Source organism: Patella vulgata, chromosome 1 (assembly GCF_932274485.2).
Source record: "Patella vulgata chromosome 1, xgPatVulg1.2, whole genome shotgun sequence".
Classification (NCBI taxonomy): domain Eukaryota; kingdom Metazoa; phylum Mollusca; class Gastropoda; family Patellidae; genus Patella; species Patella vulgata.
Window position 1 is genome coordinate 42659438 of NC_065879.2, and position 26932 is coordinate 42686369.

Genomic DNA, 26932 nt, shown 5'->3' on the forward strand with positions numbered 1-26932 from the left:
CAGCCCCAGCTGTGGCCTGCGGTTGATCCATTGGCGCACCCATATGGCTCTGACTCTTCTTTGTCTTCTCCTCACTCTTCTTCTGACATCCAGGGCTTGCTGAACCTGAAGTAGCTGGTTCTGATGTTGCTGGAACAGCATAACCAAAGCATTACGATGCGCCGGATCCATGTTGCCTCTTCAACGTCTTGATCACAACTGATGAAAAATGGCCCACACGCGATCTTTTTATAGCAGAAATAACTAGTGGTACAAACGAGATTGGGTCGTGGACGACACGCGAATCAGTCGTGGTTCAATCGCGATTCAACGCGAAAACACGCGAATGGCCCGCGGATGACTCGTGACACAATCCCTGAGGAAGCCTTTTACACGTGGAGCACACGCTATCACAGGTGGTAGGAACGCTGTAGACACGCGGATCACAAGTGGATGACAAGTGCTACACACGCAGTCACACGAAGAAATTTTGCGTTTGCCCGCGAGTGACCACTTGTCGTCCACTTGTGATCCGCGAGTGTACCACGTGTTATCGCGTTTGGCCCGCGTTTGTACAGCGTTTACACCACGTGTGCGACACGCGGTGGCCGTTGCGCCTAATTTTTGTGCTGCTCAAAAATAAAATCGGACTCCGTGCGCGTGTAAAATTTTTCGCGCGTGTGCGCACTTGTTATTCGCGAGTCCACCACGTTTCATTCACGTGTCATTCACTTGTGACCGCGCTTACTTCGCGTTTGACAGTTCTTCCTCGCGATACACTCGTGATCAACTCGCGGAAGCCTGTGTGACCGGCCCTTTACTGACACAATAAAATCAACAACCGACAAAAGTCATTATGCCAGATTATATGCTAATATTATCGATACCTTGCCACATGTTACTTTTCATGCCTTGGCCAATATCTTGTGGCACTTGTCTACTGGAAACGATAGGTCCATTTACAATTATCAATATACTAGCAGAATGCCCTGCTTCGCTCGGGGGTCATAACCCCGAAACCGGAAGTAGTAGACTAACGCCACCTGGCCTATGTTACTCCCCGGTCCGAGCTATCCCTATACCCCAAATTTCAGACTCGGGGCAGACCTAGTGTAGCCGCCAACCCCGAACAGACAGACAAACGACAGTCACAAATATTAGTATACTAGCAGGATACCCGGCTTCGCTCGGGGGTCATAACTCCGAAACCGGAAGTGGTGGACTAACGCCACCTGGCCTATGCTACTCCCCGGTCCAGCTACCCCTATACCCCAAATTCCAGACTCGGGGCAGACCTAGTGTAGCCGCCAACCCCGAACAGACCGGCTTAGTTCGGGGGTCATAACTCTGAAACCGGAAGTGGTAGACTAACGCCACCTGGCCTATGTTACTCCCCATCCGCGCTAACCCTATACCCCAAATTTTAGACTCGGGGCAGACCTAGTGTAGCCGCCAACCCCGAACAGACAGACAGACAAACGACAGTCACAAATATATATATAGAAGATAAAAGTGATGTATTTCAGGACATAATTATCGTCAAATTATATTATTTTATTATCTATACTACATTCTAAGGCCTCACCAATTCATTGTCTAGCAATTAGTGAAGTGAAGAAGGGTTTCCATTAATTGTTTATTTACTCACTTTGTAGATCCTTGTGAAAACTCTAGTGACAAAAGTTATCACTTGTTCTGCTTGAAATTGATATACATTGTTCAGATCATTTAGTTCTTGGGTCATTATCCTTGTTCTCTTTATAGTGCTATAGCTTGTGAATGCTATAGAGATGAAGAAGTCTATTGAATTCTATCTAATTAACTTCAAATTAATTATGAGCTTTAACTCAGGGGTGTGGTTTTGATCCTAGGTTTCTACATAACAAAGGGTAAGGTTGCCTTTACTTTGGTTTATGATTCATATTCACAATATGTCAACATTTAGGGATTGCTCAGATGACTTAGCTGCTCTGGACATAGTTTTGGTGGCTTGCAGTTTTTGATTCCCTCTATTTGAAAGGCATGTGTGATGATTAATGCTTTTACTGTCATCCTACAAAATCCAGAAATGATAAAGGCCAAAACATGTGTGACGAAAGTAATAATTTATGAAATGAACTCAAGCACAAATTCAATTTGGTATTACCTTTTGATACATTCACAATTTGTTCTGGGTAGGCTGGAGGCTTAATATACTGCTTTTATGTCAGCTGAATTGCAATTAAAATGTATTTTTTATTACAGTATGTTAAAAGATTGAAGGCACCAACAGAAAATATCATGGAACTAGAATTGGTGAAAGGAAATAAAGGTTAGTCCCAATTTCTATGAAAATATTTTGAAAATTGCACTTAAAAGAATGAAGAATCTGAATTGTGATATGATTTCATCTTTGTTGTGTAGATTATTCATCTTCTCTAAAGCATCACATTTATCATAAATTTTCCATCTTCCATTCTGTTGGGCGTTTTTTTTTTATCATCATCTTTATTGCATGATCACCTAAAACAGTACTATTTCATTATCACCCGTATCATCTGTAGATCTGCATGTGGGTAGTTTAGCTTTTGCAGTACTCTTTATCATCTTGATATTCATCTTCAGAAATACAGTTTTGATCATTGTCATTAGATATTCATCAGTGGTACTGACTGTTAAAATTCTAGATTTGGTTACCATCTAGATTTTTGAGAAAGGGTATTGCTCCATAAACATATAGATTATTGGAACAACAATCATGCTAATTGTTAATATGCAAATTAATTTAGAAACAGTTTAAGCTTCGGTACTTTTGCCATGTTTATCACTTCCCAATGTCACTTATTGTGAAAAGTATTATTTTGGTAGCCTTCCTATTCAAGAATTAAGAGTTTTCAAATATGGTATTTGAGAAATTTAGTGTTTTGTAAGATTCAATGAGTTTGTAGATGACTATAATATAGTGTGTTTTAAACATACATTATACAAGAGCTAAATCTGCCAATTGCAGGTCTTTCTTTAGACCTGAAATGTTATCTAAATTATTAATTAGACATTAACTTATCCAGACGATAATCAACTCTCGATGGCATCACTAGCCTGTGATATTTACTGGATTAGAATCCAGTTTGCTGCTTTTGATTAAATCAAAAAATGGATAATCGAGACTTATGTTTTTATTATAGTACCAACTTGAGTAGTGATGATCGAGGCTAGGCCCAAAATTCAATCGCTTAACACTCGCTTCAGGGTGGATCAATTTGACTGAAATTTTCAGCAAATTCCCTTTACATTATGTAGTATTTAACTATTATAGTGAGAACTACCAGCTCTTTATCTAATCTCCCATAAGATATCTTTAAGTCCATGCAAAGACTCAATTTGATTGGTTTTTATACGCCCACATTTTCATGTGGACGTATATTGTCGTCACCCCTGGCCGGACGGACGGACGTACTCCACAATTGTTTGTGAACACTCTACAGGTCACAATTTTTATCCGATTTCAATGAAACTTGAAATATAGGTTTATCACCCTAAGATCTCGAATCCTTTTGATATTGGCATGTATCGGACTGTAACTTCATGGCTTATGGCCCCTGATTGTACAAAAAATCACGTTTTTAGCTTGTGAACACTGTAGAGTTCACAATTTTTATCCGATTTGGTTTAAACTTGAAATGTATGTTTATAACCCACAGATCTGGGTTTCGATATTCGCACATATCGGACCATAACTTCTTGAATTATGGCCCCTGATTGTACGTAAAATCACGTTTTTAGCTTGTAGACCTCATAAAGGTCACAATTTTAATCCTATTCAAAAAAATGTGTGAATATATCCCCGTTACACCCTAAGAATGGTTGAGTTTGAATTTCGTAAAAATCTGACCGAAACTGACGGACAAAATGGCCTCCCCTTGTTCGCAAATAGTGTCAAAATATTGGGTATCAGGGTTGTGGACTCTCTGGCGGTCACAATTTTCATCTGATTTTGATGAAACTTGAACTACATGTTTATAACCCACAGATCTCAGTTCCTTTCGATATTCGCACATATCAAATCGTAACTTACTGAATTATGGCCCTTGAATGTACAAAAAATCGCGTTTTTAGCTTGTGGTTCCTCTAGAGGTCATAATTATTATTTGATTTAAAAAAAACATTCGAATATATCACCGTTACACCGTAACTTCCTGGATTATGGCTCCTGATTGTTCGAAAAATCGCATTTGAAAGGCTTTTAATTATATCACTATTCCACCATAATGAAAGTTGAATTCGAATTTCTGGAAAATCGAAATAAAACTGCCAGACAAAATGGCCGCACTTTGTATGCAAATTGTGTAAAAGTATGCTACTAAGGTTGTGGACCCTCTAGAGGTCACAATTTTTATCCGATTTTGATGAAACTTAAAACATATATATCTTTATATCCCAAAGATCTCAGTCCCTTTTGATATTAGGGCATTTCAGACCATAACTTTCTGGATTATTGCCCTGCCTGGCAGCCGCTGGTTATAAATTAATAACATTAATGCTTTTGGTAACCAATACATTTCCCACTGTTTTCCAATTGATGGCTATGTATTAGGATTACAACGGATGGAAATTATCAATAAATAATGAAAACGTTTGGAGTCCCTTCTTGTATATTTAAATTCTGGTTACACACAATTATTTGTTCTCTAAAAGTGGAAGTGGATTTAATGGGCTTGAATTGAATCTTTTGTAAAGATAAGCTTTCAAATTAATTGGGTTTGGGGGGGGGGGGGTTAATGTAGAAGTAGAATACACTTTAAGAGTGTCAACATCTTTGTCATCTGCCTTAAATTCATGTAATATTCCATTTTAAAAAGCACCACGCTCTGAACATACGGTATATGAGATGTGAATCGATTACAGGAATATTAGAATGTGATAAACAGTGCCAATAGAATATTGATGAATAGAGGAAATATATCTATTGATGTGTAACGTCAGTCTTTCTCTCACGTCTAATTTCATTAGCGATTTTGACAGTTCTCGGCTTGCCTACTGGATGGGACAATTATCTCTAGAACAAAGATGCTTTCATTCTGTTAATAGATCAGTTATCTATTCACATGCAACCATATGGAAATAAGGAACAAATTACTTAACACATTCTACCCACATATCTTTGTGTGGAATAGCCATTTAATACAACCATTTGTTGAAGTGTGTGATCATTAATAGGAGTTTTATAGTTTACATGTGTTAATGTCTTTTTAAGAAATATATTTTCTTCTCAAAATCAATAATAGAAATATATATATATATATATATTATATATTGCTTAACACAAGTAATTTATAAAAAATAAAGAATACTTGCAATATAAAATGTAGGACACCAACCCCATCCCCAATAAAATAAAATTAAATGGTAAGGTGAGGAAAAATGTTATGAATTTCTGAATTTTCATCCAAATAGGATATTTTTGTCAGCAGAAACCAGATTTTATTAAATTAATACTTTGTGTAACCGTGTCTGGTGTTTAGTAATGTAGGTTTTTGTGTTTTTGCAAATGGTTTTAGCACACTCATTACTTATATCCACTTTATGTAGAGAAGTTTGCATGAATCATATAGTTAATATTTTTTGTATTGATGTACTATTGATGTCGAACACAGGCAATTAGTAGGTGATCTAAAATTGGGATCATTAAGACAAAAATAATGTCAATCTAAATTAAATCCTACTATTGATTTCTTTACTGCTATCAAACCAACTTTAATTTACTCCTGGTTGTTTTAATGAAACAGACTCATTTAACTAATACTTGTATGGTTAAATATCAGAGAGCACAGTCGAAATTCGTTTTGTAAGGATTTTTAAGAAATACATCTTGGGGCATCTTTTAAAAACACCATTTTCAAGACACTGAAGTCATAGGTTTACAACAGGGCTTCCACTTCAAAATTTTCCCAGACGGTCATTTTTCACATGGTGAAAGTGGTGCTATTTTTAGCACATAATGAAAAGCCTCAAAACAACATGCTATTGAAATGTTTATCGGGTTTAATTGGGTCAAGGACAGTCACACAAAATTAAATGTCACATCAGCATTGATACAAACCCACCTCCGTAATAAATAAAGGAACACTGTAATCATTTTATTTATTTATTTATACATTCATAATATATAACAATAACGAGACATTCATTCATTCATTGATCGCAAGTACACTATTTTCTTACTTTATTTACAATATCAGAGCCGACTTTCTAAACTTCTGGGAACCTGTCACAAAACTATTCTTGGTGCTATGTTTCTGCCAAAACAGTCTTTTAAATAACCAGTGCGTACTGAGTACTTGACGAGTTACATCTACTGTTGACTTTCTCCATACACGGGGGAAAAAAGTAGCTCCGAATGATTAACGCATTTAAATAATTCAAATTCATAAAAATGTACAATAATTAACATGCTTCTTAAACTTATCAATAAATTAACTTGTATTGATATTTGGGGAGCTCAAACAATATCGTGCTGGACATATTTCAAAATGGCGAGTGTAAAACTTCATTGTGTCAAACAAAGTAACATCTATCAATTGATATAATGTTAAATAAAATTAAAACAAGCCAATAGTGAGGCTGATGTCCCCCGCCGAAATCCCAAAATAAATAGATGACACATATTAATTAATCGCACATTTATTTTTTTCAAAAGTATCGAGCAATCAAACTATACATTAAGTTTCATCACTCTCTATCAGATAGAATCAAGATTATCTCAAAATGTTAATCATTGAACTCAGTCAAGACATTCACCTAATGAACATCTACATGAAGTTTAAACATTCAACCTTACTAATTAAAAGCAGGGTTGTTATGTTCCAAAGTCTTGACCAATCAAATTGCTTATCGCTCCTTAGCCTAAGCAGTAAATTCGTACCATCGAACTTAGTCAAGGTAATGATATAATGAATCTATATTCTGAGTTTTATCGCTCTCACTTCATCATAACCAAAGTTATTGTGCCCCAAAGCATCAACCAATCAGATTGCTTATCTCTGCTTACCATAAGCAGACAGTCAAGGCATTCACCTAATGAACGCCTACACCAAGTTTGAACATTCTAACTCAATTAGAAGGAGAGTTATTGTGTTCCAAAGTCTCGATCAATCAAATTGCTTATCGCTCTGCTTACCCCCAGCAGAAAATGTTCATTATCAAACTTAGTCAAGGTAATTGATATAATGAATTTATACTCAGAGTTTCATCGCTCTCACTTCATTATAACCAAAGTTATCATGCCCCTAAAGCATCAACCAATGAGATTGCTTATCTCTGCCTAACATAAGCAGACAATGTTCTTCATCGAACTCCATCAAGAGATTCACCTAATGAATGCCTACACCAAGTTTGAACATTCTACCTCAATTAGAAGGAGAGTTATTGTGTTCCAAAGTCTCGACCAATCAAATTGCTTATCGCTCTGCTTACCCTGAGCAGAAAATGCTCATTATCGAACTTAGTCAAGGTATTAATGTATTGAAACTGTACACCAAGTTTCATCACTCTTACTTAATTAGAACTAAAGTTATCGTGTCCCAAAGCATCAACCAATCAAATTGCTTATCTTTGCTTACCCTAAGCAGAAAACACTCATCTTCGAACTCCATCAAGGTATTGACCTAATAAACAGCTATATCAAGTTTGAACATTAGAAAGAGGGTTATTGTGTCCCAGACAGACAGACAGACGAACCCATTTTAATAGTGCCCTGCTTTCTTCGAAAGGCTGGGGACAAAAAAAGGATCAGAAACATACCTGACAACACATCTTTTGTGTCGGAATATCATATCTTAACCACAGGAATGTTTGTGACCATTTAGTTAAGATTTGACAACAGACTTTGGTTTGCGGAGAGGAACTGTCTTCATGAGGACAATATCATCATCTCGCTTTCTTTTGTTATTCTGAAAGGTCTGGAATTTCAACATTTTGAAATGATGTGAAGAACGCTAACATATATATATATATATCATTCGCTTTTACAGTAAATATGGCAGCATGTGCGATGAAAGTCGGCAAATATGCTGTTACAACAACTTGGTTTTAAGAATGATCACACAGTACTAGGCCTAATTATAAAACAAAATGCAGCTAATTAAAAATTAATTAATTGTTAATCTGTTTGATGTTGATCCTCCGTTGATTGTGATTAGAGCAATATACGCAAGAATAATTAATTGGCAGTGGTTTCCATTTGTGGACTACTAAACGCTGTTAATTTTATTATACCCGACAGTATACATCACGACACGCACAAGGTTTGGTCATGTCTATGGATTTTATGAATTGGCACAAAATATGTTACTTTTCCGGCTTGCAAAATGACCTACGGGTCTGATCCAGTTTCGGTCATTTTCAAAAGCCCTCCATCCTGACCATATCATATACCGCCGATATGGAAACCATGGTTTACAGGGATGTGCGTAGAAAAATATTCAGTCTTCTAAAAAAGGGTTAGGGTTAGTATTCCCCAAAATACTCATTTATATAAAGTGGCCATTGTGGACTCTGGAAATTCATGAACCTCCCCAACTGGCCTACAATTAGCATCTCCCAACAAATAAAGATGATTTTTTCCATTTCAAATAATATTTATTTACAAGAAAATGGCAGTGGGTTGGAAATGTGCTTAAAGATATTTTTGCTGGGCAGAGTAGGGCCTATATTGGTGCTGGTAACTTTTATAGTAGGCACATCCCTGAGTTTAGAATTATAGTTTCTGGACAAATGATGTGGTAAGGCCACACCAATTTGATTTTCTGTTTAAGTTTTGAAATTTAATGGAGAATACTGTCGCAAAAAGTTGTTTTAATATGAAAAATAATGTTAATATTAAAATATTTTTAGCCCTGCGAAATTTTATAAGTCTTTCTGAATATTTTTACAAAGGAAAAAGATACCAAAAAAACCCTGAATTGACTTTTATGCATATCTGCAGCCTCGTTTTGATTTTTTTCCGTGAGTGAAGGCTATTGCAACTGAGCACTGCATCCAGTCATTTTGTCTAACTGGAAGCATAAAAATGGTCAATTGTGTTGTTTGGGGATGTACTAATAGCACAAACAATAAATCGGGAAGCATGTATCATTTTTTAAAAATTTCCAAGCGAGGCAACACGCAGAATGGTCTGGACACAGTGATGTCAACAAGGTGATGTCAAAACACGCTTCTCTTTGTTCGGAGCATTTCGAGTTATCTGCTTACAAACGTGACCAGTGCAATTTTAATAATATTATTATGTCGATCAAGATACAGCAGTTATGTTCTCTTTCAATGTTAAAACCATGCATAGTTCTATGGTGAAACCGACACGCTTTCAAAATCTAACAATAGAAATGATTGATGTAACCATAGCAACGAAATGTAAACAACACAGCTAGGTAGGCCAGCTAAATACTAAATGTAAATTAATATCCCCACTTCGAAGCGTCTTCCGCGTCAGTAATAGGTGTAGGCCTATGTCGACGATTTTGCAGTCGATCATAGATAATCCTAGATGTAGGAAGTCCGTCAGATTTAACTAGGTAAATGAGTGTGATAGAATATTTTTTGAGCGATACGCTGATACTCCGGTCCGATGCCGATAGTCCTATGAGTCATGACCCTATGTATGTGATCCTCGTTTTCAATTGTTGCACAAGCAAAGTAGTCTAGGGCATATAATAATAATATTAATAATGAATATTTATATTGTGATACACTTGTGATGTGCTGTAGTGGCTGCTCCTGTTTAGTTTAGCATATAATGCGTATTACCCTATGGCTAGGGTAAACTTATTGGAATTAATAGTTTTTCTCCGATATATTTTCGCCGATGAAGTTTGAACATCAATAAATGAAGTGAAAAGTTATCGAGAATCCAACTCCAAGGACTATGGTGATAAGAAAAGGTAGGCCTACGCTGTTTTTAGTGCCTATTTGTCATTCTTTGTAGATAGAAATGGCAGAATGGTCCAAACCATTATCGTCACCGTTGTTGCTCGCCATTCGAATGGGCTCGTACTGATTGGGAAGAACATTCAGGGTGAAATCAATGTCTAACAAGCTGTCACTTTCTGCCGATGCCATATTGAAATATACATTGACTGCTACACGAGAGTCGCCTAGCTCTTACATCAGGTCACGTGATTTAGCTTCAGCTCATTAATTGTCGGGTGTTTCCATAATTGCTGAAATCCGAAAGTGTTTTTTAACGTTATTTGTTCCCAAAACTTTTTTTTTAAAAAAGAAATAATTCTGAAATCCGTTACACAATGAACTAAGAAAATGATTAAATTAAACTTTTACTATAGCATTATCCTTTAATCAGATTTATTTATCATAACCCTGAAGAAATGGAAATAAAATTGGTTTGGCTTAATGGTGATGCATGAGTCAGGATACTAAAATGACGCCACATTTTATTTGTTTAAGTTGTTTACATACCTAATATATTTTTTTTTAAGTTTTGTAATTACCTGAATTTAAAAGGTGTGAAACTTGCTCATCTTTCGTAATATAAAGGACAATTCATATCCAATGAAATCTATTACTTGCATGTCTGTGGGCCTTTATCCTTTTAGTCATCTAGGTGGCTTGTTCATGTTTAAATGTTAAGAGCGTGTCCGCGAGAGCACCATGCAGGGGGTGATAACCCTTGGGTCAGGGATTTGGACCAAATTTTTTCTGTGAGATGGGTTAGTACCCAGATACATCCCCACAAAATATTAGATTGATTCAGTTGATACCGACCTGGAAAATTGGAAAAGTATTTTTTAATCGAAAAATAAGCCAAAATTAGGCAATTTTGGATCCAAATTTGAATGACCTGCTATTCGGACAATAATTGATTTGGATAGACAAAATTTTGGGCATTAGTAGGACCACTCAGGTTCCTCCTTCACACTGAGTTTGAAGTTTCTACTGCTAATGATACCTTGGATACCCAACTCTCTCTGAAAATTGAATTTAATAAAAACCAATGTTTAAGAGGCTATAGCTCGTTCTTTGCAGGGACTAGGACCAAAGTTGAATGTTACCCACAACTAGCAACCTTCCTACTAACAAAATAAAAAATAAAAATGACCGGAACAGTCATAATAAAAACAGGAGAAATATATTAAAAACACCAAAAATTAGGATAAAATGTTCCGTCTATCAATACCCCAGATGAAGTATATGTATGGACATCTTTACAAATTTAATATATTCCATTTAGTCGTTAGCAAGGATGATTTAGACATGAGAGGAACAAAGTAAAATGAGATTTAAAGTCCACTTGACACAAACTAGGTCATTTTGGGACTAGCATAATGGTGATGCATACTGTATCTATGGACATCATCACTAAGTTAATATATTCGTTAGCAAGGGTGATTTTGACTTAAGAGAGAGGAATGGGGTTTAAGGTCCACTCAACACAAACTAGGTCATTTTGGGACTAACATATGGTACAATTTTACTTCAATAATACACTTGTGGGAAAAGAGAATATCCATGAGGTTGGACAAACAACACCACACCATGTCACCGGCATGCTGTCACACCACTTAACTCAATGACAAACCTTAGGATCTAAAGTCTTATGTGTTAGACCAGGGACGAGTTTCATGAATGTCCAATGCAATTTAAACAGAACAAATCGTCTTCTATAAATATGATAAAATGAAAGGTGAAATATGATACACGATTCAGTGTAAGCATATTTTAGCTCTTGGGTAAAAGAAGTGTTTCTGAGGGATGTATGTGTTCGCTCTTGTAACAGGTTTTAAGGATGAGGGGATTGTAGATGATCCAGTGACAGTAAGTCGTAGTCACACAATCAGCAAGACGACTATACAACACCTTTTCTACCAATGTTCCTTGTGCCAAATAGGTTATTTTGGTCAAACATATTTTAGGAATCAGACCAGCTTATTCCCATCTGTATTTAGGAGCCGATCATTGTATAGAAACATTTGGAAGTTTTCATGGAGGGTCATTACAGATCGGGAGGCTATGATGATTCCATATTGAAATCCCTGAAGGAGAAGAGGTCAAAAACAGTACTACAAAATAAAACAGTACTCTGGGGTCCAAAAACCTTGAAGGAAGGTCAGAGAGCATTTACACTCGAACGTAGGAATCTAAGAAAGTGAGCACTTCTGCTCGAACGTAGGTATATGTAGGAGTTTGGCACATGCAGTCAACATTATCCTGGAGTTCCATAAATCCTGTTGTGATCTATCTTTCCCTTCAGAGATTTCAATACCAGACATTAAATGTCCCTACATGAACACTTCTGAATGTTTCTTCTTATGGTTCTTCTTTACATGAGAAGGTGTACAAATTAATAGATATCAAGTTTATGATAGTCATGTCAGTCAAATTTATACGATGATCTGCTCATGAATACAGATCTTAATAACAGTGGTCTGATCCCTGCAAAATTACACACCACTTATGACTCTTCCCTATGGCTATAAAGCAAGCGTGAAAGTCAGATTTGTCACAAAAATATTATGATTTTAAACAAAATAATCTATTTGACACGATTCACGTTGAAATTACGAAATATTACAAGTAATGGTGATGATCAGTAGTGATTTGAAGATAATCGTTGGTCATTGCTGAAAAGGTGCTGCTTTGGTTAAATTGTGCTAATATAAAAGCTTGCTATGCCAGTCCTTACATTTATGCACTTCCGTGCTACTAACTACTGAATACAGATGAGAATAATCGTTGCCTGATTCTGCAAAATTATACACCAGTTAAGCCCCTTTCCTACGATGACCGCGAAGGTCCGATTTTGTCATAAAAACTTCATAATTTTTAACCAAGATAGTATATTTGGCACAAGGAACGTTCAAGTAACAAAAAATAGTACTAATGTTTATAATCAACGGTCATTTGAACTCTTGAAAATAGTAGTCGGTCATCAGTGAAAAGACGAATTTCGTGGAATATACCATTTTTACACATTTTCAGAATATTACAGCACTCTAGTGGGTTGCGTTCCGGTCAGTTTTTTTCTTTTGACATTTACTTTGAGAAATGCCGTTCACAGAAGCAGCTACATGCGTTTTAGGATAGCATAGTTTTAAACATATGTAAAATGACCACTTTATGATCACTCACAGAAAATTCCACACGATTCATTCATTCCCAAACGACTGCAGGATTTTAAGACGACTACTAGGCCTATCATACCTGACCAATATCAAAAATTTAGAGACACAACATTTCGGGTAGGAGCGTTTTGAAATTAGGGTAACAATTTGGTCGAAATATGTCAACTTTTGCCCCAAAACAACAATTTCCAGTTATACCGGAAGTTGTCCATTCAAAATTTTTTCACTTCATCATGTGACTTCTGTCACCTAGGGGTGACCATAGACCAAGTATGGTTGAAATTTGCTGACCCCCCGGGTTATCGTTTTTTTCAATTTCTGCATGGTGCTCTTGTGGACACGCTCTTAATGACACAATACCTTACAAAGCTTTTTGATAAATTTTAGATGCTCTTTTAATTTTAAAGCTTCCAGAAGTTTTGTTTTACAAATCTCCTTTCACAACTTAATTCTTCTTTTTTTTCTTGCTTGAATACTTTTGTTTGGAAAGAGTTTTATTTCATATTTGCAGCGTTTTATTTCATATTTGTAGCGTTTTATTTCATATTTGTAGCAATGAAGATGTTATTGTGAAGTCAGCAGACTCTTTTGAGATAGAAGTTGAAACGTAAAAACTTCATAACAGTTCAAATCGGGAACTACATTTAATAGATCGCAAGAAATATTAAACAAACAAATACACTTTCATAGGAACAGAATCTCTTTTCATATTAAAGTTAAAGTGCTGAATTGGGTACTTTTTTATTATTTATTATTATTATTATTACAGCATATTTACAGTGCGCCCTTTCATATAACATGTTCAGGGGCACTTTACAAAGTGACAATGTAAGTATAGGATATTAACCTACCCGAGGTTGATATGGTAGAGAAGTTCTCTACCATATCAATCCGAGGGAGAGTAGGTTTATATCCAATATATACAACGCCATTTCACCCTTAAATTTAATGGGCTCTTCCATTAAAAGGCAACGATGATTGAATAATTGCCCGATAGTTTCTGCCAAATAGCGAAAATTACCGAAGTAATCATGAGCAATTACGTGCATGTTTTTGTTTATACGTCGCCATTTTGGACTATTGAATTGAAAGCAAAAACAAAATAGATAGTAATACGAAGTCAGACGAATAATCAATCCTTTTTAGCCAACATATTGACGATGGAATAGATGTGAATGCAAATATCGACGAGGATCTATCCAAAGCCTGCAGAAAATTTGGACCAAAAGGCATTCTTTTCCAAGAATTCTGACAGTGAACCATGATTGAAGGTTTTCGGTATGTTCAGAGAAGGATTTGACCGATTGTTTAAAGTGGAAAGTACCCAAAAATACTTTACAAAGGAACTCTTGGCTGATAAATACTTTCAAGTCGTGTAGTGTGTGGACAAATAATCGCAATGTGGATGAAAAGAAAATTCTGAAACATGTCTTAGACATGGATAACCGATCTAAATACATGTATGTCGATAAGTATGCCGTCTATTTCGGTCCTGAATGTTAGAAACTGTACCATAACAAATTTTAATTGTCAAAAGAATAAAGATTTATTTCTGTGTTTTTTTGTATTATTTCGATCATCTACGTCATCAGCGGTTGATATGAGCCGAATATATTCACCTGAGATGACATCATTAGCGGTTGATATGAAATATCAACCTGTCATGACGTCATCAGCGGTTGATATGAACGAATATGTCAACCTATGATGATGTTATGACAGGTTGTTATGAGATATAACTGCTATGGACATCAAAGTAAAAACTACCGCCAGTTGTATATTCATAAATAAACAACAAGATTATGGACATGTTAACGATTGTATACAGAGTCGGTTAAAAGCCTGATTAAATAAATGTATTTTAAGTTGTTTTTTAAAAAAATATAGAGATGTACAACATCTTAAACTAAATGGTAGATTATTCCATAAAACAGGTGCTCGATAACTAAAAGAGCGCTTACCATAAGAGACTAGTTGAACAGTTTTGGGCTTTAAAAGTAGTTTATCTGATGTACATAATGTTCGGCCAGGTGTATAAAGTTCTAAAAGATCTGAGAGGTAAACAGGAGCTAATTTATTTAAACATTTAAAAGTAAGTAATAAAATCTTAAAATCAATTTGATAATTTAACAGGTAACTAGTGTAAATTATATAAAACAGGAATTATGTGGTCACATTTCTTAGTTAAAGTAACAAGTCGAGCTACAGTATTCTGTACTTTTTGTAATTTATCTATGAGCTTTAAAGGTAAACCAACTAAAAGTGAATTAAAGTTATCTAATCGAGAAGTGGCCAGAGAATTAACAAATGACTTAGTGGCCTCTGTAGTTACACATTTACGTATTTTACCTATATTTCTGATATTAATATAGCACAATTTACAAATATTATTTACTTGAGCTCCCATTAGCATAAAACTATCAAAGATTGCGCCAATATTACGAGCAGAATAAGATGAAAATATATCACAATTACCAATTACAACAGGGGGGTTATCATGTGCAAATTTACTTAATTGATGCCTTGAGCGGAATAACAAATATTCGGTTTTATCATCATTCAATTTTAGAAAGTTCTTTGACATCCATTTTCTAATTTCACTAATACAGTTCTCAAATTGCTATTTTGATAAATTGAAAGAAGATGGACAATTAGGTGTAAATGAAATATATAACTGAGTATCATCAGCATACAAATGAAAGCTGAGACCATATCTTCTGACAATATCACCTAATGGTGACGTATAGAGGGTAAATAAAATCGGACCAAGAACAGAACCTTGGGGAACCCCAGATGACAAAACAGATTCAGGCAACGATTGACAATTAACTAAAATACACTGTTTTCTACCCACAAGATGACTTTCTAAAAGATTTAATGCAGAGCCATAATTACCAAATTTAAGTTGAAGTCTACGTAGAAGAATGGAAGGGTCCACCATGTCGAAAGCAGCAGATAAATCTTAATAAAATTTAAAATGTACATTTTCTATTATCAATTTCCATTAAAATATCATTTGAAACCCGGGTTAAAGCTGTTTTGGTACTGCAAAATTGTTTATACAAACATTTATCATAATAAAAATCGTTTTTGAGGTTTCATGATTATCTGTCACGTACACTATCTAAGAACACATATCAGTCATTTTTTTTTTAAAATTCTTATATATTTCGACAAAATTTGGTTTTGAATGATCTCTCTCCTTCTATTTCACCCGATTTCCATAAAAACTATTGATATAAATTTAAAAACAATAGGTATTTCACACACGAGATACTCGGCTCCCAAATTGTAAACATCCGCCATGTTTGATACAGTTACGAAGCTTGGGACTTCCCCTATTGAAACCTTCCCCTCACATAGATATAAAAATACCATGCCAGCCTATACCTGCCAGAACTGGTTTTGAATACCTAATAAGGTTATTTTTAGACCTTGTGGCACGTTATTTGATTCAGTTCTCATTGTTGATTTATTAACAAATTTAGTTATAGATTCTTAGGTTCTGTCAAACTTCTGCACATTATGTTCCCAAAACAAAATGGACAGATCTTCCGAGGAATATGTAACTTGGTATACTGCACTGCTCACAGACCAGTCTGCCAAATAAATCATCATGGCTCTACAAAGAGCATGGAAATAGCTGCCACCTTGAAAATGTTTGAACGATCAATTGAGAAATTTGGTTTTAGATATACAACACTTTTAAATGACAGTTTGAACATGCAAACTGAATAAAAATAATGGACCGTGTGGCACTGACTATGCAGTCGAAAACAAGGATTGTATTAACCACGTCAGTAAGCGAATGAGGAACAATTTGGAAAATATTGTCCAAAAAATAAAGCCAAAAGGTTGCCCAATCGATGGTAAGGGAAGGCTTACTAAGGATGGAGTAGTTCCCATGCAAAATTGTTACGGCAGAGCGATAAAAGATCATATACACAATTTGTCATGATTAATGGCACATGGTCAATATTTTTCCATTATCTCGATGATGCTAAGCCACATGACGATCACTGTCCAAAGGGCAGTGATTCGTGGTGTTGGTATAACCGTCAGATTGCCGATGGTATTGCAGTTCCTGCAAGAGGTGTGCATACACCACCACGACCTTTACATGTACTGGAAGCCATCAAGCCAGTCTTTGAGCAGTTATTGTCACCTCAAGTTCTAAAGAGGTGTTTGCAGAGTGGCACACAGAATAATAATGAATGCTTAAAATTTGTGATTTGGACAAGGGCACCCAAACACAAAAACACTTCACTAATAACTGTTCAATATGCTGTGGCTAGAGGAATTCTAGAATTCAATAAGGGGTCAACCACTATAATTGACATTATGGATAGGGATTTGCTCAGTCCTGGGCCAAATGCAAAATGTTTTTGCCAAAAAAGGAGAACCAACGACTTAAAAAAATCTGCCCATGAATCTTCTGAAAGATTCAAAAACATTAGAAAACAAAAAAAAAGAATCCTTGCGAAAATCAATGGAAAATAAAAAGAAAGGAGGCAAAACGTATGAAGCTGTCATGAGCTAAATAGTAACCTACAAACCAATTATAGACAAGGGAAATGGGTCAAAGTAATTCAAACATTGTGTATATGTATATATATATATATATATATATATATATATATATATATATATATATAAAAATACTCATAGAAAATATAGGTTATAAAAGATAAATTATTAAAATAAAATATATGAATTGATTATATTGGTGTTGGTTGTTTTAATGAAATACTTTAAACTTTGGTTGTTGATTTCTCAAAACAGGTATTTTCTACCGTTTACAATTTTAGTCATCCAGTAACACTGAAAGTTATTGTAAGATTTTATTGAAATTTGGAACAGAGCTTTATATATGATTACTTTATGCAATAGGAGAATTTTTTTTAAATCTGCTAAATTGTTGCGGATGTATAGTTGCCATAGCAACCACTACACTTGGAAAACATTATACATTGACACTAAAAGTAAAATAATCATAACTTTCTTTCTAATTATTATTTTGTATTGAAACTTTCCTATTGCACAAAGAAGCATTTCAGTAGCCTCTCTGCAAAGTTTGAATATTTTCTGTTGAATAGTTCCTGAGAAATAGGATGACTAAAATGATAACCAGAAATCCAAGATAGCCACCGTGTCCATAGCAACGGATACCCCCAGGAAAATTTTTCAACCATTTTTGCATTACTCACATGATGTATTCTTAGATGTGTAAATATGGTAACATTCAGGGCTGCCGACAACCAGTATCGCAGCGCAATTTGCGATACATATTTTGTCCGTTGCTAATCAAAAATTAAAATCTAACGTTTTTGATTCGCAGTAACTGCGAATCAATAATATGCCTGTCATTTTGGATATTGACACAAAGATTTATCCACATTTCTCAACACTTTCAACGCGTATAAAATATCAAATATATTTTATAAACAAAACGGAATTCTCCGTGTGACATTTTCTTCTCGCACTACCCAGACTCAATTCATGATACTATATAATACAGGGACATAACTCTATGAATCGGGACTATTAAACCGGAAATAGGGAATCAAGTAGTACCACTCACGTTGCGAGACATGTCAATTTCGAGTAATTATATCAGTATTCAATTTGAAAAAAATAAATTCAGTGTATCCCCCACGTATTGTAAATAAAATATAAAAAATAAATACGTGTAAACGTATTGTAAAGTGAGAAATGAAAGTAAGAATTCCCGTAAACTATTATTGTTTATATCGCGTGCGTCTAGTTAATCGAGATTATTCGTAAAATACTGCGTGCTTCCGATTGAACAAAAATAATAACACACGATAAAAAGCAGACGAAATTGTTTTCTAACGAAGAAATAAGAAGCCACTGCCAAGAATTGGCTTCAGACATAAGGCCTAACAAAAGTCTACATTCATTCAGAAATGTTTACAGCTAGCTGTAGAAGTGCTAACATTCTAAAAAAATCTTAAGAATTAAATCTAATCATTTGCTATCAATTAAAATTAAAATAATCTTGTTATTTAGGTGTTTTATGTTGATTTGAAACTGAAAAACTGCTAATCAATTTTTAAATTTGCTAATCAAATTTGGCAAAATTGGACTTTTTGATTAGCAGTGCTGCTAATCATCTGTGAAAAATTACCGACAGCCCTGGTAACATTACCCCAATTTTTAAAAAAACATGGAATTTTCTACTGTCCACCCCCTTAAGAGATGTGTGGCAAGCTCTATAGGCAATTAAATTTTCATTAGAAATCTGTCAGTTTCGAAATTGAAGTATCATTTTTGGCTCAATCTCTTGAGTGTTGAAGGGAGAGTCGGCTATATCTGATCATTGGTTTTGTCGATGGACATATAGTTTTAAATATAAAGAGATACCCATCTGGTTAAACAAGAAAAATATAATTATATCGACACATTTTCTTTAATGCACATCGGCCAAGAAAGGAATGAAATAATGTTACTTTAAGCAGAAGCCATAAAATTTTCAAAGATTATAGATAGGTGTTAATCTTTAATTAGATTTTGCATCAGTTCCGTTCGTTTTATGTTCATTCTTCATTCTATTTTAAGATTTCTATTTAGATGGGGAGAACAACACTGTGTTTATGAAGTGGTTAGATTGTGAGCAGACCAAAAATATCTGATGAAAATTCATCCTTTTTTCTTATGTCAATCGTCTACAATTTCTTGTGGAACTCTTAATACAGACTATATTTTTCTTCCGATATGTTAAAAATGTATTTTTATACGCCCGCATTAAAATGTGGTTGTATATTGTCGTCAACCCCAGTCCGTCGGTCCGGCATCCACAATTGCTTGTGGACGCTCTATAGGCTAAAGTTAATATCCGATTGACTTTAAATTTATACACAGTGTTTGAGGCCATGAAACAAAGAAGCCTATTGATTTTCAGCGATTTCCGATAATTACTGCCAGAGTTATGGCCCTTGATCACTTTAAAAAATCTTGTGGACGCTCTAGAGGCTAAAGTTAATATCCGATTGACTTTAAATTTATACACAGTGTTTAAGGTCATGAAGCGAAGAAGCCTATTGATTTTCAGCGATTTCCGATAATTACTGCCAGAGTTATGGCCCTTGATCACTTAAAAAAATCTTGTGGACGCTCTAAAGGCCAAAGTTAATATCCGATTGACTTTAAATTTATACACAGTGTTTGAGGTCATGAGACGAAGAAGTCTATTCATTTTCAGTGATTTTCGATAATTACTGTCAGAGTTATGGCCCTTGATCACTCCAAAAAATCTTGTGGACCTCTAGAGGCCAAAGTTAATATCTGATTGACTTTAAATTTATACACAGTGTTTAAGGTCATGAGACGAAGAAGTCTATTGATTTTCAGTGATTTCCGATAATGACTGCCAGAGTGATGGCCCTTGATCACTTTGAAAAATCTTGTGGACGCTCTAGAGGCTAAAGTTAATATCCGATTGACTTTAAATTTATACACAGTGTTTAAGGTCATGAGACGATGAAGCCTATTCATTTTCAGTGATTTTCGGTATTTACTGCCAGAGTTATCGCCCTTTATAAAATCTTGTGGACGCTCTAGAGGCTAAAGTTAATATCCAAATAACTTTGAATTTATACACAGTGTTTAAGGTCATGAGACGAAGAAGCCTATTGATTTTCAGCCATTTCTGATAGTTACTGCCAGAGTTATGGCCCTTGATCATTTTGAAAAATCTTGTGGACACTCTAGAGGTCAAAGTTAATATCCGATTGACTTTAAATTTATACACAGTGTGTAAGGTCATGAGACATGTATTGGACCGTAACTTCATAGATTATGACCCCTGATTGTATAAAGGACACAATTTTTATCTGATTTTGTTGAAATTTAAGTTTATAACCCAAAGATCAGAATTATGGTCCCTGATTGTACGAAAAATCACATTTTTTAGCTTGTGGACCCTATGGAGATCACAATTTTATTCCGATTTAAAAAAACTTTTGAATATATCAGCGTTACACCTTATTGACGGTTGAGTTTGAAATTCGTGAAAATTGGACCAAAATTGCCGGACAAAATGGACGCCCCTCAAACGCAAACAGTGTTCAAATATGGTATATCAAGGTTGTGGACCCTCTAGTGCTCTAGTGGCCCTTGACTGTACGAAAAATCACGTTTTTAGCTTGTGATCCCTCTAGAGGTCACAGTTATTATCCGTTTTAAAAAAACTTGTGAATATATCGCCGTTACACCGTAATGATGGTTGAGTTCGAATTTCTTGAAAATCGGACCAAAACTGAGGGACAAAATGTCCGCCTCTAGTTTTACATAAATGGTGTAAATATGTAAATGGTGTAAATATGTGGTATATCAAGGTTGTAGATCCTCTAGAGGCCACAATTTTTTTCCGATTTTGATGCAGCCTTTAATTTTATGCTTATATCACATCTGGTATAACATAAATGGTGTAAATATGTAAATGGTGTAAATATGTGGTATATCAAGGTTGTAGATCCTCTAGAGGCCACAATTTTTTTCCGATTTTGATGCAGCCTTTAATTTTATGCTTATATCACATAAGATCTTGGTTCCTTTCAATATTCGCACATATTGGATCATAACTTCCTGAATTATGGCCCTTGATCATATGAAAAATTGCATTTTGAGCTTGTGGTCCCTCTAAGAGTTTTTATCCAATTTAAAAAAACGATTGAATACATCGCCATTACACCCTAATGCACAGGCACTTGAAGGGATTAAAATAAAACTTCTTACTACTGCTTGACAATATATTATAGTAAATAAAAGGTATTTCAGTCGCCATCTTTGTTTCCGCGTCTTCAAGACATTTCGTCTGCTATCATCTCACAATACTCGCTAGTTCTAATCCTTCCCGTCGTTTTTATTGCCAACGAGACCTTATTTGATCATTATTCGGCTTCCGATGTAATTAATTTGGTCATTTTACAGCGTTATTAATTACAAATCAAACTTGAAGCGCTATCACTTGGCGACAAGCAACTTCGAGAGACCGGAAATAACACGAAATCAGATCAATGACGTCTCGTTGGAGAAGGCCTTATTTTTGATTGGTCAAGGCGTGTTACTAAAAATAAAATTGACTGTCACAGCTGACCCAAATTATGAATGTCAGCTGAATATTGTCATTAGTATGTAACATGCTTAGGATAATTTATTTTACGTATATTCCCCTGTGAAAATACACACTGAAATTTCAGTGAGAGATTTGGTCAAAATATTATAGAAATTTCAGTGAGATTTTACTGAAATTTCAGTGAGATTTCACTGAAATTTCAATGAGATTTTACTGAAATTTCAATGAGATTTTACTGAAATTTCAATGAGATTTCCGTGAGATCTCGGTGAAATTTCAATAAAATTTTGACCAAATTTCTCCCTGAAATTTCAGTGAAATCTCACTGAAATTTCAATAATATTTTACTGAAATCTCACTGAAATTATACTGAAATCTCATTACTATTTCAAAGTCTTTATTAACATGCATTCTGAAAAAAAACCTTCAAACAATTACAATATTACTATATTATTAATTATCTCTTAAATTTCTGTATTCCGTATTCTAAATTTTCTTTTCCTTCTAGTGTTGTCCTTTTCTTTGATGATAATAAAAATATATGGCCTGAAATGACACAATCAAAATAATATTAAATAAAGATAGGCATGTGCCATGCAGTGTGCTGTTTGAGCATTCAACAGTTTCAAAATTATCCTGTCAAAAACAAAGCATACAATATAAATTTTGGGATAAATGTGCATCGGCTGTCACTAGTGGCAGGCATTTACTTCTGAATACACAAAGTTATAACACTGATAATTTACTTTTAAAATATCTTTTGATTTATTTAGACAGAACGGTTTTACCTTATTTTTTAAAAACTAAACATAGCCAGGTCACATAATTTGCATGACGAAAGTTAATTTACCAATACATAGCCTGATCTACTAGAATTTAAACAACTATATACTCCCCATGACTGCTTTTGAAAATATGCCTTATCAGTACATCCATTTTATAATTAACTACTTCGAAATTTATCCCAACAAACCATTCTGTGATAGGTGTTTTGGGGGTCATATAATCGAGAAAATTATGCGAACAAATACAGCTCTATTATTCCAAATATGCGCCTTTTTTCCAGGAATTTCAACATTTGATTAAAAATTCGGAAGCCTTTAGCGAAACGGTGAAAAGAACTTAGGTAGCTGTAATCTGTTTAAATAGCGACACCAGTTTATCAATTTAGTAATGAAACATGCACGCGAGGTCATTTTGTTTGCATGAGAGTTTCATATAATTTACAACCATTATAGAATTAAAAATTCCTTCGTTTGTTTTCCATTCCAAAATTTTTAAAAACAGTGCCGCTCACCTGTTACCTGACACCCTTGTGATCTCCGTCATTGACATTGTTTACGCTAATCGGCAATGACCTCAAAATTTGAAATTAAGATGGGTTAGATTTATTCTCTCTTTTCACAATAAAAGAGATTGATTTTAAAACATGATTATATTAATTGATCGTAAAATATTTACTGTAAATGAAATTTACGGGTGCCGTAATTGATGACCTCGTTTCCAAATATGGCTATTGAAACACGTGTGTTACATTTGAGAAAATAGCCATTCTATCATAATACAATGATTATCGGAACATATTGGAAAAAATTTTGATGTTGAGTCATTCATAAGTTTAGACATCATTTTAAACATGTAGTTAATATTACTTAGCATGTGTTCATGGATTACGCACGGTGATGGACGAATAAAATAAACGTCAATGAAATTGTCTACTTCAGGAAATAATGTGATTAATTAATGGAAATTAAAAACAATTCGTCTTCTGACACTATTAGGCCATAATTTCGAAGTGGTCTCTTTTACAAATTACAAATCTTTATATGCAGTTATTAAAATATTTGCAATGAAAAAATGACATTTTTATGTTTTGTAATTTCAGTGAAATTTCAATGAAATTTGCAATATAAATATTTCAGTGAAATTCCAGTAGACCAAAATATATTTTATTTCAGTGAAATTTCAGTAGACCAAAATTTTTGTTTATTTCAGTGAAATTTCAGTAATAATAGACCAAAATATATTTTTATTTCAGTAAAATTTTGGTGAGATTTCAGTGAAATTTGGTCATTTCAGTGAAATTGGGCAAAATTTTCAAATTTCACTCAAATTTCACTGAAATCTCACCGAAATGTCAGTATCATTTTCTCTGGGGTTAACTACTTTAAATGGAATCTTCTAACTGCTATACCAGTGCTTGCAGTCACAGCAACTTTTTTGTGACACCTAATACGTTTGTACGTTTCGTGCACAAGAATACTCTTGCCACTGCCAGTACCTGCCTGACCCGTTAAACAATATAGTTCATTTTAATAATTTCAAAAGCCTGACTTTGCTCTGGAGTTAATACCAGGGACATTTTTTAATTTTTAACAGACAAACACACGTGGGTTTGTTTTGATGCAGTCTAGATCACCCAATCCCTAAGCAAATCTCGTATAATGGATATGTTAATAAAGCAAATGACTGGATGATCTAGACTTACTAATAAAAACAAAAGGGACTTCCTTTGACCTCATTTCGTGGTCTCTCGAAGTTGCTTAACGCCGTGAAATGACCATGATCAAATGAATAATGATCATATAAGGCCTCGTTGGCAATAAAAACGACAAGAAGTGAGTATTGTGAGATGATCGCAGACGAAATGTCTTGAAAACGTGAAAACAAAGATGGCGGCTGAAATACCTTTTATATACTATAATATGGTCAAGCAGTAGTAAGAAGTTTTATTTTAATCCCTTCAAGTGCCTGTGCCCTAATGATGGTTGAGTTAGATCACTCAACAAATTCAGCCTGTTTAAATCCAACCTCAAAACATGCGACCTTTAATTTTATGCTTATATCACATAACTTCCCGAATTATGGCCCTTGATCATATGAAAAATTGCGTTTTGAGCTTGTGGTCCCTCTAAGAGTTTTTATCCAATTTAAAAAAATGTTTGAATACATCGCCGTTACACCCTAATGATGGTTGAGTTGGATCACTCACCAAATTCAGCCTGTTTAAATCCAACCTCAAAACATAGGCATACATTTGTATATGAGTTATTGATAGTTTTTATTCATTTATTATTATGTATATACTGTGTAGTATGCCCATGTAAAGACGGTTGAGACAATTTTTGTTTAATGGTCTATAAACAATATATATTGTTATTATTATTTTGTGAAAATCAGACCAAAACTGCCAGAAAATGGCCGCCCCTCGTATGCTATAATAGTGTAAAAATATGGTATATCAAGGTTGTGGACTCTCTAGAGGTCACAATTTTTTTCCGATTTTGATGAAACTTAAAACATATCTTTATTAAGATCTCAGTCACTTTTGATATTTGCGCATTTCAGACCATAACTTTCTGGATTATGGCCCCTGATTGTACAAAAAAACGCTTTTGTTTTTTAGCTTGTTCTCTATCCATCTCTTGCAAAATGTGGGCGTATCTTGCCTGGCAGTCGCTGATTTGATATAAGGTTAATTTCATTGAGTGCTTGTTGTGATGTTTTTGTGATAAGGATAATCTTATTTTGACTAAGTTAGTGCTTGCTGTGATGTGTTTGTCTTGCTGAAAAGTGTTTTTTTTATATTATATAAGGATAATGGTTTTATGACTTAATTAGTGCTTCTTGTTTTGTAATTAACCTTTAAATATAATAAATATATTTAAAATGAGTAAACCAGTTATATGTGCATTGGGGTGGGGGTAAAAGTAATGGGTAATGGTAATTAATTACATTGCTAAAAATGAGAAAGTAATTATAATGAGTACTTTCAAAAAGTAATGGTAATGTAATTAATTACATTTCCAATTTAATGGCCCCAGCCCTCTGCCATATTCATGAGGCAATGAAGCTTATTATTTTCTTTTCTGACGTGGTTTCCCCTTATCATTGGTGTAGTACGGAGGGCCTGACAAGGACAGCTGTCTAGTCGGTCAGATGGGACGGAAAACCAAGGTCCTGTGTACACATTGGCATGCACGTAAAAGATCCCTTGGCAGTTGGAATTCGATATAAGAGTAGGCCATAGTGCCGCTGCTATGGCCAAAATTTCCCTCATAGCACACTGCATGGTTTATGCCCTTCTTCATTAACCCAGTCAGAGCAGAACAATAGGATGTTAAACCCCATTTCATTTCATTGTTCTCCGCCTTTCAAAGTAAGCAGGGGACTATTAAAATGGGTTTGTCTGTCTGTCCATCTGTCCATCCGTCACACTTTTTGTGACTCTAATTGAGCTAGAATTTTCAAACTTGGTGTAGGTGTTTATTAGGTAGATGCCTTGATAGAGTTTGAAGATGAGCATTTTCTGCTTAGGGTAAGCAGATATAAGCAATTTGATTAGTTGATGCTTTGGGACACAATAACTTTAGTTCTGATTGAGATTGATCAAACTTGGTGTATAGTTTCATACATCAGTACCTTGACTAAGTTTGATAATGGATATTTTCTGCTCGGGGTAAGCAGAGCGATGAGCAATTTGATTGGTTGAGACTTTGGAACACAATAACTCTCCTAAGAGCAAAAATGCTCACACTTGGTATAGGTGTTTATTAGGTGAATGCCTTGATGGATTTCGAAGATGAGAATTTTCTGCTTAGGGTAAGCAGAGATAAGCAATTTGATTGGTTGATATTTTGGGACATGATAACTTTAGTTCTAATTAAGTGAGAGTGATGAAACTTTGTGTATGGCTTCTTCACATCAATACCTTGACTAAGTTCGATAATGAACATTTTCTTTT

At 34.7% G+C, this 26932-nt stretch overlaps 1 protein-coding gene across 5 annotated transcripts in view; it reads left to right on the forward strand.

Annotated features, from left to right (window-relative positions):
• Nucleotides 1-26932, forward strand: part of LOC126820647 (disks large homolog 1) — a 358192-nt gene that overhangs the window by 226809 nt on the left and 104451 nt on the right. For all 5 annotated transcript variants that reach the window (XM_050548725.2, XM_050548744.2, XM_050548735.2 and 2 more), the window contains one exon: nt 2224-2290. In XM_050548725.2, the coding sequence (XP_050404682.1) occupies nt 2224-2290 (67 nt within the window). The remainder of the gene's footprint in view (nt 1-2223; nt 2291-26932) is intronic.